The 17,032-nt window shown below is 45.1% G+C and overlaps 1 protein-coding gene across 1 annotated transcript in view; it reads left to right on the plus strand.

Moving 5' to 3' along the window:
- Positions 1-10,945, plus strand: part of ZNF398 (zinc finger protein 398) — a 28,120-nt gene extending 17,175 nt beyond the window's left edge. Inside the window, exons 5-6 of the mRNA XM_082473693.1 lie at positions 3,553-3,666; positions 5,058-10,945. Coding sequence (XP_082329819.1) covers positions 3,553-3,666; positions 5,058-6,208 — 1,265 coding nt within the window. The 3' untranslated portion in view covers positions 6,209-10,945. The remainder of the gene's footprint in view (positions 1-3,552; positions 3,667-5,057) is intronic.
- The last annotated feature ends 6,087 nt before the right edge of the window (positions 10,946-17,032 follow it).

Here is a 17,032-nt window from a genome sequence, read left to right on the forward strand (position 1 = left end):
GTGACTGGGCCAGTAGTTGCCCTACTGTCACCAGGCAGGTGACTGCATGAGGCCACCTTAGTATTCCAGTACTCCTGCTCCTTTTATTTCACTTCCAAAAGGTCCTCAGTTATACACTCCCACCACTCCCACCAAATGTAGTAGACACAACCATATTACATGCATTCAGTGACAACAGTGCTAAGACCCAATTACTTGATAAAATAAATATTTACTTAGTTTTACTGATCTAGTTAGTTAAATGACCAGAGGAACTTTAGCATCATTATTCAAAAAGAAGGGTTCCCTTCCTGGGGTTCCCCAGGTTCAGTGAAGACATGCTGAGCCAGTGTGTAATAACAATAGCCACTCGCACTTCTGTAGAACTAGCTTGTTCTTTTAGTCCTCCATAGCTTTTATGGTTGGCTGCTGACTAATATTGTAGCAAAAGATTGGAAAGAATCCAAATGCCTATCAGTAGGAGACTCTTGAATAAACAATGGTACAGCTACAAAAAGGAATGAGAAGGATCTCTGTGTACTGCTACAGACAGATGTCCAGAATATATTGTTAAGTAAAAAATGAAGGTACAGAACAGTTCGTGTAGTATACCTCATAAAGAGGGAAAATACAAAGATGTATATATGTTTGCTTATATTTTTCCAAGAAACAATGGAAGATTAAAACAAAAACCAATGAGAATGGCTGCCTATACAGGGAGGGAGAGATTAGAGATGGCAGCTAGACCTCTCTGAATGTACCTTATTTTATAGTTTTGATTTTGGAGCTTTGTAAATATTTTACATAAAAATATAAAATAAAAATCAAACACATACTGAAATAACTAAACTGTATACCACAAAAAAATCTTAAATTGAGTCCATATTTTTGTTAATAATATTGGTATTATTTTGAAATGTACATTCAGATAAAGCAAAGATTATGTAGTGTCATTAGGAACCAAGATTCTCAGGATAAGAGAGAAAAGATACAAGCGTAAAATCAAAGGATTTAACTAAAACCCTGTAATCTTAAATATGAATCATAAGTATTAATATAAACTCATGACACTTTCCTTTTTCTAAAAGGTATGTATTTTATGCTTTGTCCATTGGAAAGACCTAGAAGCAGTGACCACCTATCAGCAGTTAGCGTCCTGATCATCCAGATTGTTGTCTCTAAATTCCGTTTCTCGGAGAGATTATTGATTGTGTGCTTGGAGCCGGAAATGTACAAGATGAACCTGGTCTAGTTTGTCATACCAGAAATAAAGGAAACTAGATGTTTGATGATGTGAAAAGATATAGAACTGACCTGAAGGGGCTCCCGCTGGCCAATAAAGGGACAATTTGAGCGTTAAAAAGAATAATGACTTGAACTTATTTACAAAATGGAAATAGACTCACGGACAAACTTAAGGTTACCAAAGGGGATAGCGGGGGGAGAGGAGGAGGAGGTAAATTAGGAGTTTGGGATTAACGTACACACACTACTATATATAAAATAGATAAACAACAAGGACCTACTGTATAGCACAGGGAACTATATTCAGTAATAACTATAATGGAAAACAATCTGAAAATATATACATATATATGTATAACTGAATCACTTTGCTGTACACCTGAAACGAACACAACATTGTAAATTAATACTTCAATTTAAAAAATGGTTAAAAAAATAATGACTGCAATGGATTGAAACTCATCCAGTGTATAGTATTCTATGCGTTCATAATGATAAACTAAAGAAAAAAGTCAAAACCACTTGAATCACATTTGGAGGTTCTAGAGCACTAACTCATTATTCAGAAAATTGACTAATAAAGCAATTAAGCATTTTAAAAGTCTCATATTTTTGATGAATAGACAGTTCATCCTTTGGATGTCTGTTAAAAGATCCACTTCCTTACACTCAGTCTCTCACTGCCTGTTTATATATGTGTGTGTTTATAAAGTCTTGGAGAAAAAAAGATAAGGTTGGATTATGGTTAATACACTTCAGCCTTGTAGCTCAAAGTAGGAAGTTGGAAAGACAAACTGCCACATGTGCAAAAACCTGTATTTTTCCGTCTGTCTGCATAACCTGACAGTATTTTGGGCCTTAGTCTTGTCCAACCTCTTATTTCTCCTTTAGACTTTAGATTTCAGTGGTCTCTAACTGATTTGAAAGGCATTGAGCAAAACACTGAGTTCTAAAAAAAAACAAAAAACAAAACACTGAGTTCTGTTCATTTGCTAGGAATAAAACCATAACCTTCGTACAAGGCTTTTTTCATAAATAATATAGAGAGCTTGAATTTACTCTCTGGACCCTGTCAGCGTGCCAGCTTGTCCTTTTAGGCCAAAAAAGGCTATATAGACCTCGGCTGGAATAGCAAGCACAGCTGTTTCTGTATTGACCAAATGAGGCATGTTATGTGCAAAGCCTTTAGAGGCTGTTCTTTTTTTCTTTCCAAAAGAATCCCCAAGGCCTGAGGGACTTGCAAATACTATTCTCCCCACTCCCAGTGTTCAGGAAACAATAACCTATATCATTAATAAGCAGAAGTAATATGATCTCTTGGAAAGAACCCAGAATTGGGAACCTGAAAAATGTTCCTCAGCAGTCAGATCTGTGCTTAAACCTAACTTTGTAATTCTGGAAATGTATTTTTTTTTTTTAAAGGATCAATTTTATTTATTTATTTTTGGTTGTGTTGGGTCTTCGTTGCTGTGCATGGGCTTTCTCTAGTTGCATCGAGTGGGGGCTACTCTTCGTTGCGGCGCACAGGCTTCTCATTGTGATGGCTTTTCTTGTTGTGGAGCACGGGCTGTAGGTGCGTGGGCTTCAGTAGTTGTGGCACATGGGCTCAGTAGTTGTGGTTCGTGGGCTCTAGAGCGCAGGCTCAGTAGTTGCGGCGCATGGGCTTAGTTGCTGCGCGGCATGTGGGATCTTCCCGGACCAGGGATGGAACCCGTGTCCCCTGCATTGGCAGGTGGATTCTTAACCACTGCACCACCAGAGAAGTCCCTGTATTTGTTTTCAAATTAACATTTTTTTTAAAGTTTTCGGTTCATCTTTTTTTTTTTTTTTGGCGTATTTTAAAGCAAATCTTTGATAATATAGCTTTTCACTGTAAACACTTCCTTACTGGCAATTTACTTAACCTCTGAGGGCCCCTCCTACTTAAATGGAGAAAATATTCCCTGCTTCATTATTTCATAAAAAAGCTGTGTGAGAAAAAGGTGAAAATACTTTGAAAGTAAGTGTGCTAATGAAATGAAAGGTGCTATTGAATCTAGATTATTTCAGAGTGTCATCTCTAATATAAAAATTTTGATTTGTTTTGAAATGGGCTCACTGAAAATAGTGAATCAACGTGAGTCTATCATGTAAAGATTCATAAATTTGGTTTCATTTTGAACTGGTTCTGTAGATGTTATATGCATTTTCTAAAAGGCTAGTTTCATTTTGTTGTTATAGTTAATTAGAGATAAATATTTGGGCAAAATGTAATATTCAGCAAACCAACATGATTATTTCCACTTTCTGAGTCAAGCCCTGAAGGCCATTCTCTTCCCCCACAAACAGAGCCTAGCATTTCAACATCAGATATTCTGTCTTGGATTAAACAAGAGGAAGAGACCCAGGTCGGCACCCCACAGGAGCCCAAGGAGAGTGACATGTGCAAAAGCACCTATTCCGGTGAGTACTGAGCCGCCCAGACCCGGCTTATGCCAGGACCACTGAGAAGAAACGGCAGAGGAAGTGGGGTTGTGGACGCAAGGAAGTGGGTGAGGAATGAGGAAAAGGGAAAAAAAGCATGTTCAAGTAAGTTAGAAATAAAACGGAAATCAAACCAAGATACATTTTAAGTGAGAAAACATACTCTTAAGTGTAAAGACAGATTAGAAGAAAAAGAAGTGCATACAGATGGACCAGAAGGTTGAGGATGGGGCAGGACAGGACATGTGAAGAGCACGCAGAAGGGACAGAACAGAGCTAGGGGGTGGGAGAGGCAAGCAGTGCAGACAGCAGGGTCTTGGGAGAGGCGCAAATGGGAATGTTAATGAAGAGCTCTCCCTCAGGAAGAACAGTGACATGAGAAGAAACACGCGTCTTCTAAGACATTTAGCACCATCTGTATTTTGCCATCTGAACCAGAAGAGAATCTCAAGGTCAGAAGAGACATGATCGTTTATGCAACTTAATGCAACCTGTTTATCTTCTATGCTCTGTGCTTAGACCCTGGGGAAAAAAAAAAAAAAAGACAGTTTCTGCTCTTCAAGAAGTTTATATTGGGGCCACACATATCAGTACTAGGCATGCCTATTATTAAATGTCAAGGGTGAGTGGGATGGATGACTTATATACAAGAAATAAGAAGTTCGGAGAACATCACATCAGTTTTAGTTTAGGTATTTAGATAAGGCCTAAAGAAGGAGGCGAAGGGACTTCCCTGGCGGTCCAGTGATGAGGACTCTGTGCTTCCACTGCAGGGGGCTTGGGTTCCATCCCTGGTGGGGGAACTAAGATCCCCGCAAGCCAGGATGTGAAGCTAGAATTGGCCTTAGAAAATTGGTCCTATGTGGTTGGGTATAATCTGGGAAGATGGGAAGAGAGGAGATGCATTCTACAAAAGGGAGGGCAGAATGATCAAAGACGTATGAGCAGAAATGTGTACTTTATTTTCCAGGAAAGTAAAGAGACAGCTAACTATAGTGAAGGACTTACCTGGCAGAATACAAAGGAACAGGATTAGATAAATACATGATTTTAGGCCTAATCACAATAGGCAACAGAGAACATTTCAGAGCTTGTGAGCAGAGGTGAAACATAATGAAAGTAATGCCGGGGAGATTGATGCCAGGGTTCTTCCTGTCCAAACGGGGAGCGCTGGAGAGGTTCAGTAGTAAATTCTCTGACGATTGGCCTCAGGGACTACAGACACCCTGGTTATTATCTCAGCCCTCCACTGCCTTCCTTATCTGGGCCAATGAGGAGCTCAGAGCAGCCTGTCAGAGCTGGGCAGGGACACAGGAGAGTTGCTGGGACACCTGTTGTTGACAGGTGTGACTCTGAGTCCTTTCTTTCAGACGAAGAGCTTGTCATCAAAGCTGAAGGCCTCGCCAGAGCCTCCCTGTGCCCCGAGGTGCCCGTCACCTTCTCTTCTCCACCGGCAGCAGCAGCTAAGGATACATTTCCGGACGTGGCCTTCAAAAGCCCGCAGTCTGCGCCCATGGCGCCGTTTGGACGTCCAGCCACCGACCTGGCCGAAGCCTCTGAGGGACAAGTGACTTTCACTCAGCTGGGCAGCTACCCCCTCCCGCCTCCGGCCGGGGAGCAGCTATTCTCGTGCCACCACTGCGGCAAGAGCCTCAGCCAAGACATGCTGCTGACCCACCGGTGCGGCCCCGCGGGGGAGCGCCCGGCCCCCTGCGCCCAGTGCCCCAGGCACTTCCCCCCGCACGCCGACCGCGGCCCCCAGCCGCCCACCGGCGAGACGCCACCCACCTGCCCGCACTGCGCCAGGACTTTCACTCACCCGTCCAGACTCACCTACCACCTTCGGGTCCACAACAGCACCGAGCGCCCCTTCCCCTGCCCCGACTGCCCCAAGCGCTTCGCCGACCAGGCGCGCCTGGCCAGCCACCGGCGAGCCCACGCCAGCGAGCGGCCCTTCCGCTGCGCGCAGTGCGGCCGGAGCTTCAGCCTGAAGATCAGCCTGCTGCTGCACCAGCGGGGCCACGCGCAGGAGCGGCCCTTCTCCTGCCCTCAGTGTGGCATCGACTTCAACGGCCACTCGGCCCTGATCCGCCACCAGATGATCCACACGGGCGAGCGGCCGTACCCCTGCCCTGACTGCAGCAAGAGCTTCATGCGCAAGGAGCACCTGCTCAACCACCGGCGGCTGCACACGGGCGAGCGGCCCTTCAGCTGCGCGCACTGCGGCAAGAGCTTCATCCGCAAGCACCACCTCATGAAGCACCAGCGCATCCACACGGGCGAGCGGCCCTACCCCTGCGCCGAGTGCGGCAGGAGCTTCCGCTACAAGCAGACGCTCAAGGACCACCTGCGCTCGGGCCACGGTGGCGGCTGTGGTGGGCATAGTGACCCCTCTGGACAGCCGCCGGACCCCCCGGGCCACCTCCTAACTGGGCTCGAAACCGCTGGCCTGGGCGTTAACACCGAAGGTCTAGAGGCCAATCAGTGGTATGGGGAAGGGACTGGAGGCGGGGTTCAGTAAATGTCTCTCCTTTCAGGGTTAGCCGTGCTGGCAGCGGGGCAAGAGGCAAGCCCAGAAGCCCCTGCACCCCGCTAACCCGGTGGTAATGCCTGCCTGGCACGTCAGTGAATTTGGGGTCCTGTGCACTTGACTAGAGGCGTGCTTGAGTTTCGGAACTTCACAAGAGCAGCACATTGTGAAACCCAGGAAGACCCGGAAGAGAGCCCAGCTTCCCCATCTTTTCAAAAACATTACCTAAGCAGAAGTTATAAGAACGTTGCAGAGAGGTTGGAAAGCAGGATTCGGCCTCTGGTGGTCCATCACTAGGCAGAGTCAGGTGCGTGGAAGAGCCTCCAAGGCTTGAAGCCCCTTCTGCGGCAGAGAATGTTTAACTGAGCCTTTCATCACCTCCTTGATGGTAGGATGGTTGCTAGAAGAAAGTGCCCAAGCCTGGGCACCACTCCTGTTCCTCCCAGACAGTGGCTCCAGTTGGCTCACGTGCTTGGGTACTGTCTCTCCTGAAATGATGACTCAAGACTGCCTTCCTAGGTCTCCTAGATTAATTCTTCTAATATATTTTGTTTAATACTGGATGAGCAAAAAATCTGACTTTAAAAGCTTCTTAAGGAGAACAGTTCTTTCACTAGCTTAATTTGAAGCATTCAGGCTTTTACTGCCGTTTAAACTGCTAGAAACTTTTGCCGGGGTCCTGGTTAAAAATTTGGGAGCAGGATTCTCAGCCCCAGCTTTAAAAGCTAGAGATCCCCGAGAAGTGACAGAACAGCCTAGAGTTTGTGCCTGAACCCTGTTTCTTAGAGTCACTTATGTCATATTCTTCCTTATTGTTTCCAAGCAAGTAAGCTGGCTTTTCCATTCCCGGTGTCTGATATTCTGACAATCATCAGCAGAAAAGGTCACAGCACTTTCCAGAAGCATTACAGAGTTGTGGAAGGTGCCAATGGACTCTCACCTTTCACTTCCTCAGTAGTGAGATGGTAGTTACAATGCCGCTTTCTTGAGCCAGCAGAGTGTCTGTTCACCCCCCCGGCGATGGGCAGATTGAGGGACTTCGTAGGCCCCTGAGAGCTAAGCACCAGGTGTGGATGAGGACAGCCTCTTCCTGCTGGCTTTGCTTCTGGGGACCTTGGCTACCGTGTGTTCTTTTGTCAGGGTCGGTCAGTCAGTCACCTGGGAGCATCTGAGCCTGGTCCCATTCCCAAGTGGCTTTGCAGTTGGGCCAGTTTCCCTTTACAGATCTCAGATTTCATCTGCAAGATGAGGCTGGTGAAAGGAAAAAAAGTGAACCTTTAGAATTAAAAAAAAAAAATTTTTGTACATTCCTTCTCCTGCCAAAATCCTGTCTCTATCTCTGGCTTTTATCCAGGCAAAGCAAAATAAGACAGCAAAATCAAAGCAGCGACATTCTTGCTGAAACTTGACTGAAATCAGTTTGATTTGTTGTTTTACTCTTGCTTGGAGACTGAGGTAGAAGACAGAGAATGCAGAAGTCCTAAGTCTTGGGCAGAAAAGTTGTTTGTACCTGTACTCTCCTGTTTCCCCTGAATCTTCCTGAGATGGCTGTGACAGGGTCTGCGAGTATTTAGACAAGACACTTTCTTGATGAAATGATAAGGGAAGGACCCATTTTTTCCCTTATCACCCAGCCCAAACCTCACCCTTCCTAGTTATGTGTAACTACACTAGGAAAAAAGTGTCACCCCAGCTAGCTTTGCTCCTGGGAATGCTCTGTCTGAACATGCTGCTCTTTAGGATAATCACATTTATAGACCATCTGTGACATTCTTAACACCAAGCATCATGGGAGGCCTAAGAAATGTGTATGAGACCTATTCCACGGTCATAACTTATAGTCTAAAGGCAAGGGTATGGGACAAACCAAGAGGGATGATAAACAGAACCCTGGCATACGGGATTAAGAGTTTTCTAGCTAGAATCTGGACCCATACCATGGAAAATTGGGGGGTTCTGGGGATCCCAAAACCAGGGTTCCAGCTTTACTGGTGACCCACTAGGAACTTGAGTGTGAGATCCAGCTCTGGCTGCATCCTGATCTTCCTAATGAAAAGGAAGAAGAGTCAGATCTTTATGTGGTGAGGTCCCTTTTCTGAACAGATGGATTTGAGCATTCGCCAGGGTTTGCTGGAGAAGGCACTCCTACACTAGGTGTGATGATGGATGAGATAACATGGAAATTCTTTTTTACTCAAAGGTTTACTGAGGACACAGAGCTTATTAATGAGAGAGACCTGTGGATTCAAATGCTGCAGATAGGTCCCACAGTCCCTTTTGCAAGGAACTGTAGCCAGCAGGGACCCACACTTTGGCAAGAAGTGAACAGAGTTCAAATACCAGTGAGGCAAGAGCCGTGAAGCTGAATGAAAGGGAATGGGCAGCATCATGCCAGAAAAATGGAAGTAGATGTTATCCAATCCTCAGCCCTTGAACAAACTAGGGGTTCAGCTACTGTACATTCTGGTCTCCTTTCCCTCCACCAGTCCTCTACCAGGTAGAACTCCAGGCCAGCTCTAAATTCGAGTTTGTTTGCTTAAGATTCAAAAGTGGATAAGTAAAATAGACCAGTGGAAAAGATAAGTCCAACAGAGAGGTTCCAGTGAGTGGAGAAACGTGGTCCATCAAGGGCTCCTGAGACAAACCATACACTTAACAGTAACTGAGGATTGGTCTTCCTGACCAGACACAGTGGGAAAGAGGAAAACCTAGAAACGTGCTCTTCATCAGTCTGCCCGCTGGGCTGGGAAGTCTGTACTATCACATAAATAGGCACCATCTCCTTGGAGTGGATCCAGCTGTTGACTGTAACCAGAGTCACTCTTTGCTTACTAGATTTTTCATTATCACCGTACGATGAACCTCTGGCTCAGCCACAGATGTGAACATAAATGGAGTTGATTGTCCAGAAAGTGAAAGAAGACTCTGATCTTTTCTGCTGGATATTTGTTACTGGAACACCATGGCTGGGCTCTGGCTACTTTACATAACTTCCCAGCAGTGCTTTACATAACTTCCCTCACCATTAGTAATAGTCTGCGGACTTTCTGTTGGGGGACTCTGCTGGGCTTCTTTTTGGAGCATTTTTAAATATTTGGGTGTCCATGCCTATCTCAACCAGGACCAGACCTTATGGCTTACTAGGGAGTAACAAACGTTCACTGTCTCAGTCGGCAACAGTCTTGTTGATAAAAGAGGGCCCGAGTTCCTTTATCTGTTCTTTCTGAATGGGATGGAGAACCCAAACTTCTGCTCAGATTTCCTCTTGAGGAGGGGCAGGGCATGCTGTCCCACAGCCACATCCCACACTGTAGCTTCTTAGACAATAAAAAGCATCCTCCTCGGCTGTCTGGGGGCTGCTGAGGAGCGATGAGGAAAAGCAAGTCTCCCCAAAAGGTTCTCACAGACCGGGGACTCTGTTATCATCAGAGATATGTTCTTTCTGTGTGCTCGGTGGACACCTTTGACCCTGTTCCCTTCACTCGACAAAGGAAGCAGTCTTCTCGCAGGGTTTTACACAGAGGACATTCTTTGACTTGGGAAGTGTCAGGCTCTTACAAGCAAAAGATCCTCAAGTTAGGGCAAATTGGTGGGAGATGGGAGTAGGGAATGCTTGGGTCTTGTAAGGACACGTCATGTGGGTTAGTACAGCTTAATGGCTTAAAGCAGGGACTAGATTCAGACCTAGATTCAAGTCCTGACATCATAAGAAGTAACATAACATATTATTTAGCCATCCTGAGCCTAGTTTCCTTATCTGTAAAATAGAATGGTGCTGTGTCTCGGAGGTGTCAGGGTTTGGGGGCAACCTGTGAAAGTGCTTAGCACAGAGCCTGGCACACAGAGGTGTCAGGGGGCAGCCGTCAGGAAAGGTGCAGGCCCAACCAGAGAGGGGAAAGTGCAGAGGACTGAGGTCGCTCTGCAAAAGCACGTGATTGCTTGATGACGTAGCTTTTGCCTTCCATCTTTTGCTTCCATTTAGCCTGTTCGTTTACTCTGTCTTTTCTGTATCTCCTGGCTCCCAAAAGTTTGTGTGTGCCATGATACCAGGTGGTTCTGATTCTCTTGACTTTTCTTAGTTCACATTCTAACATGTGGGATCTGGCCCAGCTCCTCTTTCTATACCAGGCCGCAGAAGTCTCCATCCAACCCTTGGACTGGCTGCCCTTGGGTTACATGCTCATCTTGGTTCAGTCAGCTGTAGTCAGGAGGGAAGGTCCCAGATCCCAGGATCTGTGGGCCTGGTAGACTGACTTGGGAATGGGCCAACGGTGGCACAGTGGGGCATGTCTAGTACTGCGAGGAGAGGAAAGACTCTGTTTCACCTATATCAGGCTTCTTTGAAAGGCTTCTACTTCATCAGCACATCCGAGACCAGAGCTCATGGCCCCTGCGTAAAGGACCTGGAAGGTGCTGTTTCTGTATCTTGCAAAAGAAGTAATTTGTTACTTTCTAGGGTGTTATTCCTCCTTTCTGTCCCAGCTCCACTTTCTTTTTAAATATGTAACTCTGGCCATAATTCTATTTATACACACATACACAATGACTTCTGTCAGCTTGGTCAAACTGCCTCTTCAAAACAAAACATAATTCCACCCCTCAAGACCAACCGCCCACTGAAGAATGCAGAGAGATACAGTCAAATCAGAGAGGCCTCAAAAGTACTGCGCTGCAATGCTCTTAAAATTGCCAGGTTACATTTCAAATAAAATATTTGGTAAAACCTCATTGGGCTACGTGGCTTTGTGTCTGCTATTAGCAAAGCCAGTATTTACTGTAAAATCTTGAAGCTGGTCTAAAAATTAAGCTACCCAAGAACTGGGGCCATGTCTTATTTTGTATTCCTCCTGGTGCCACATGCTGTCAGGGACGTGGATGCTTGATGAATGATCGTGCAGTGGGAAGACCACCTGAGTAGGGATTACAAACGATTCTGGTTGTAGCTTAACATTCTCTACCTGCTTGGTTCAGAGCAAGCCACTTAAATTGTGTAGATCTCATTTTCCTAATTCTAATGGGCAGATTGAACAAGGTGGTAGTAGAAGGTCCCTTCCAATTCTAAAATCATAGAATTTAAGATTTTACTTCCTGGTCCTGTTTTCCTTGTCTGGTTTCTCCCCAGATTCTGCCTTACTGAGTGATTCCTTTGACACAGCAGAATCAACACCTTGGAGAGGTATGCATTATTACAGATTAAAGAGTCTCATTCTAACCATATTATGATTACTCCAAAACCACACAAACTGACAAAATTCTAGCAAAACTAAAATTTCGTTTGAATACACAGTATGTATTTGACTGCACTTTTAAGCATAGGAAGACACACCAAAATAATAGTTGTTCTAAGGTGCTGGGGTCATTCAGTGGTTACTTTTTCCTGTATATTTTGTGTAATGTAAAACATTTTGTATATAGCACTTCTAATGCTTTTATAAGAATAAGGATTATCATAATGAAAGAGGTCCTGGAAAGGAAGTCAGGGAGCCTCTTGCTTTGGTTTTCTCTCTCGCAGTGTGAGGCTAGTATACACTTTACCAAGTTTACCTAAGGTGTTGTGAGGCTCAAATGAGGGAAGGTCTTAAAAAGTGCTTTGAAACATACTGCAAGCCTAAGAAGAAAGTGTTGATGTAGTAGGTGCAGGAGAATTACTTGTTGATCAGTTACACAGTTTCCTGGATGTTACTTAAATGATGCTTCTCTTCAGTCAAGACTGGGCAGTGGTTGTTTCTTCACTTCCAGTTTGCTTGCCTGTGCTGGGGGGAAGCTAGCCTGAGATTGCAATTTGAGAAACAGTGAGAGAACAGAAGTACGTGTGGGCAGAGACTGAAAAAAAGTTTGATGCAGAAAATATCAGGGTGACATATATAATGTGACCTATATAATGTGTTGACTTCTACCAGCAACTCAGGCTCGATAGCCAGTTTTATGTATATGAGGAATTATAACAAATTGGAAAGGCAGGCACATTCCTGGAGAGATTGGTTTAAACAGAATTCAAAATTAAGGATGTATGTAAAGCTATGTACATCAAATCAGTTCTTGGCTTTGAGGTTATAGTTTAAAAAAATTATATAAGAAAAACAATATCTGCAAGCCAACCTCAATGAGTAAACAGCAGAATAAAACAATGAACAAGAAAAATTAAGTCAATCATTTTTTATTATTAGTCAGTAAGTAAGAATTTGGGATGTTTATGCCCCCAGGGAGATCTTGTGGGGCTGAGACAAGGACCTGAGAAACAGCAGGGAGCCCTTCTTATGCTGCTTTGTTCTTGGCCGGTCATTAGAATAAACTGGGGAGCTAAAAAAAATATTTATGTTGGGGCTCACCCTGGCATGATTTGATTCATCTGGGATGGGGCCTAGATGTTTTGTTTTTTAAAGTTCCCCCAAGTGATTCTAAAGTGCCTGCAAGTTTAGAAGATCATAGAAAGAGAAAGTGAATTCTTGGACTGGAAATGACCAGTTAGCCTGCTTTCCCAGAACAGGGAGCTGTGGATTGAAGATGAATAAAAGGATTTTTGAATCCACAATGGGAAGTCCTAATTTGATTCTAGAGGCAGGACTCGGAAGGAAATAAGGCTATGGGAATGGCTGTTGAGAAAGTTCTGAGTGATCTCAGCAGTTAAGTTAGGAGCTCCAGAGGCAGCATCCGTTTCAGCTGTGCCCACGGCAGGCTCTGTGCAGAGACCTGGTACGGACAGGCCGCTGCGCGAGCATAGGTGGCAACAGCACCAGCGCCTGCGCCGCCGTCCTCGCTAACCTCCGTTGTGGTGAGGCCAGCACCTCTGTGTAAGAGCAGCTTGCTGAGGAACCGAAAGGGACTGTGGTGATGTCGTCACCAGCTCAGATTTAACAATAATACACGGTTTTAATACCTTATTGGTTGCTTTTAGAAAAACCAGTATTATTCTGCATGAGCACTAGACTATTTTGAATGAATTTTGACCATTTTTAATAATCAGCCCAGGGACTTCCCTGGCGGTCCAGTGGTTAAGACTTCGCCTTCCAATGCAGGGGGTGCAGGTTCGATCCCTGGTCAGGGAGCTAAGATCCCACATGCCTCGCGGCCAAAAAAACCAAAACAAAGCAGAAACAATATTGTAAGAAATTCAATAAGGACTTTAAAAATGGTCCACATCAAACAAACAAATGAAAAAAACCCCAAAAACAAACGGAAAACAAAAAAAACAAAAAAAATAGTCACCCCACACTTAAATGTTGAAGGGTTGCCCACTGAGAAGATTCGAGAGGATGTACTTCTCACCAACATAAAACGTGTCTTCTGCATGAAGGGTTTCTGAGCCCTGGCGCCTGTGTTTAGGACTGTTGAGTAGCTTACTCAGTCACCAAGCCGTCACATATCGAGGAAAGTGCCACAGAGTCATTAAGGACTGAAGAGAACTTCACTCATCTACTGTGTCGAGACTTGCAAAGAAAGTGATGGAATGCCTATTTGAAGTAGGCTGAGAATAAATTCAAGAGGGAAAAAGTAGTATTTTCTCCAAACTTTGCATAGGTATAAAGCAGAAATTTTCAGAAGTCACTGAGAAAGAGAGGGAGAGAGGGAAAAAAAAAACGCGCGTGTGTGTGTGTGTGTATGTGTTTGGGCATTTAAGTTTGAATTAAAATGTTGGCAGAAGGTGGATCTGAAAAAGGCAAGGATATTGAAAACTCATTAGCAAGAGCAAACTGACCTTAAAACTGTATAATACAAAATATTTGACTGTGTTCCCCACATTAACACTTTCTGCCTCTTCTAAGTAGGCTTGGAGCTTTATCACCTTACCCCCAGCGACCCTCCCCTTCACATAGTCTTGCCTCTGATTTTTAGTTATACTTAGGATTTCAATGACTATGAAACCTAAGGTGTTATCCTTCCTTGGAGGTTGGCATAAAGTGTCCTAAAGAGAAGACAGGAAGTTGTAACCATGGACACGTCAGTGGGTGAGGAGAGCTTGAGGATTACATTGCAGTCCTTAAGCCTGCTCTTTAAACTAAGCAAGGAGCGACACTGAGATAGAAGTGCAGATCTGGTTACCCTCTTCACTTGGCTAAGAGTGAATCTAGAGGGTTTCTTCCTCAAATAAAGCTTGTAGTTGTTGAAAGGACATGGAGTGCACAGCACCAGGAATTAGGGAGTGGTAGACACGTGTGTTAGGGTTCCCCAGAGAAACAGAACCAAAAGGATATATAGAGATATATAAGAGGAGATTTATCAGAGGAATTAACTCATGCAATTATGGAGGCCAACAAGTCCTGTGATCTGCCAGCTGCAGGCTGGAAAACCAGGAGAGCAGTGGTGTAATTCATTCCGAGTCCAAAGCCCCAAGAACCAGGAGCACCGATGTCCCAGGGCAGAAGGAGATGGCTGTGACAGCTCAAAGAAAGCAAATTTGCTCTCCCTCTGCCTTTTTGCTCCACTCAGGCCCTCAACGGATTGGATGATGCCCATGCACACTGGTGAGGGCATCTTCTCTAATCAGTCTGGGGTTAAATGCTAATTTCTTCTGGAAACGCCCTCACAGACACCCAGAAATAACATTTTACCAGCTCTCTGGGCATCCCTTGGCTCAGTCAAGTTGATGCATAAAATCAACCATCACAACACATAAATGTTCTGGCATTTTTGAATGCCCTCTCCTTTGGCCTCTCCTATATCCTTTAGTCCAATACCCTGTCCTGAGCAGAAGCTATCTAATTCCTAAGTGAGGAGATGAGAAGCAGCCCATTCCCACCTGAGAGACTGAGGGCCCAGCCCCGGGTCCTTCCCCTACAAGAAATGTGTATTAACAATGATACTTGACATCTATAACCCACTTCATCCAGTCGCTCATTCCACTCCTCAGAAAGTTAGATAACTGCCTCATAGTTACTCAGTGACTCACAGAAACAAGTCTGAGGACCGGACACCTCTCCCAGTGAGGGTCTCTCCCACCCTCGCATCTCTCAGCCCCATCAGCCCGTTGGTCACTGGAGTCCATGGTCCATGGACAGCAGCCCCCTCCTCGTGCCCTTCTTGTTTTCCTTCTGGGACGTGTCCCCCAATCCCCCCATTCACCACGCATCTGCTGTATCCACTACTGGTTTTTGTGACCTGTGGTTGCTAGGGTTGGCAGTTATAAGATAATGCTAGTACCACGAAGCCTGTGCATTTAAATTCTGTTTGAGTTGAGTAGCTTTGCTCATATCTCATGACAGTGAACTGAACTCTGGCTGCCAGGGGTGAAAGTACGATGGCTCTGTGTGTGCGAAATTCACCCTCTGTGAAGGAGAAACGTAAAGTGGATATACTATGTGGTATCTTATTGTGTAAAAAGACAAGTAGTTATAGGTAGTTTAATGCTTAGGAAGGGAAGTAATTTTAACTACTTTATATTGAAAAGATAGCTTAAACCCTTGGGACTAACCTAGCTTCTCTTCCACCTCTAGGAACGAGGGAAGAGGTTGATGATGTATAGGTCAGAATGTGTGCTCTGAAATGTGTCTCACTGGTGGAAATGAGTTTACTTGGAGCTTTTCAGACTCTACTTGCCAGTTTCCTCTAATAATAGTGACATGATATTTACAATCGGGGGCAGCCTATGGCCAGGGAACAGAGGGAATAAAATCACTGACTTCTGGGAACATAACCTTTGCTAACCTGTAAGCTCCTTGAGAATAGTATTAAGTCTGTGAGATACTCATTCTTTATCCTGGAAGTATGCCTAGCAGAGAAAGTACTTGATAACTGTCCTGAGTACGGTGCTCTAACCACATGTCTCACTTGGACCAATAATGCCCTTTCATATACTAAATGCAGTGGAGCAAAAGAGTACTAGTCTGGGGTGGCTCTCTGGAGGGTCTGCCTCTACATGGGGCGATAATCAGCCTTGGAGATCTCTGTCTTAACAAGATAGGGACTAGTCATCTAGGAAGACAGTAGACACTATTTTGAGGATAATTACAAGGACTTACCTTTTGGAGGTAATTACCGTTGTTGAGTGCCTATAAGCACTGTTCTCATTTGATTTATAACTGTGGAAGAGACATTATTTTCTTCATTTATATATGAAGAGACCAAGTGAAGCTCAGAGAAGTGAAATTGCTCACAGTTACAGCTAATGAGTGGTGATTCAGGAATTTAAACTCAGGTATATCAAACTGCAAAGCCCACCCGCTGCCCAAGCAGCACCTGGCACATAGTAGGTGCTCAGTAAATATTTGTGGAATGAGTGAATGAGTTTTCCCCTTCCCATTTCTTCTCCATCAGCCTATCTTGTCCTCTCCCCCGCTCCTCCTCTGACTTGGCCTGACGTTTCAAAGTGACGTTGACTTACATTTAAAGGTTCTGGAAGAGGCTGCTGTTAAAATGCAGTGAGCGCACCTTACCTGGGAGGAAGAGTTTGGCCCTCTTCTGACACAGCCCAGGTCACTTCTCTGTCATCCAGGCCAATGCGAAGGCCTGGAGTTGATCCAGGTAAATTTGGATTGAGAAGAGGGAGAGTGGGGAGGTGAAGGCTGCAAAGGAGTGAGGCAAGAGGAAAGGCCGGAACAAAGAGTCTGGAGACAATTGCCAATTTTTCAAAAGGGTCAGGTCCTTTGGGATGGGATGCCCAATAAATATTAGCCGAATTAACAGAAATCCAGCCCCAGGGCTCCCCTGCCTTGCTGGGGACTCTAGGGCAGGCCATCCCACACTGAGAGGCATACCCGCGCAGGGCCACTTTGGGGGCGGCGGTGGCCCCCTGGCCTCGGAGCGGCCCCGTTGGTCCCCGCAGGCGGGCAGGAGCTCGGAGGCCATTGGCTGGCGCGCGGGCGGCGGAGGGGCGGGGAG

The sequence above is a fragment of the Balaenoptera physalus genome, assembly GCF_965194825.1.
Source record: "Balaenoptera physalus genome assembly, chromosome: 8".
In the NCBI taxonomy this organism is placed as follows: Eukaryota; Metazoa; Chordata; class Mammalia; order Artiodactyla; family Balaenopteridae; genus Balaenoptera; species Balaenoptera physalus.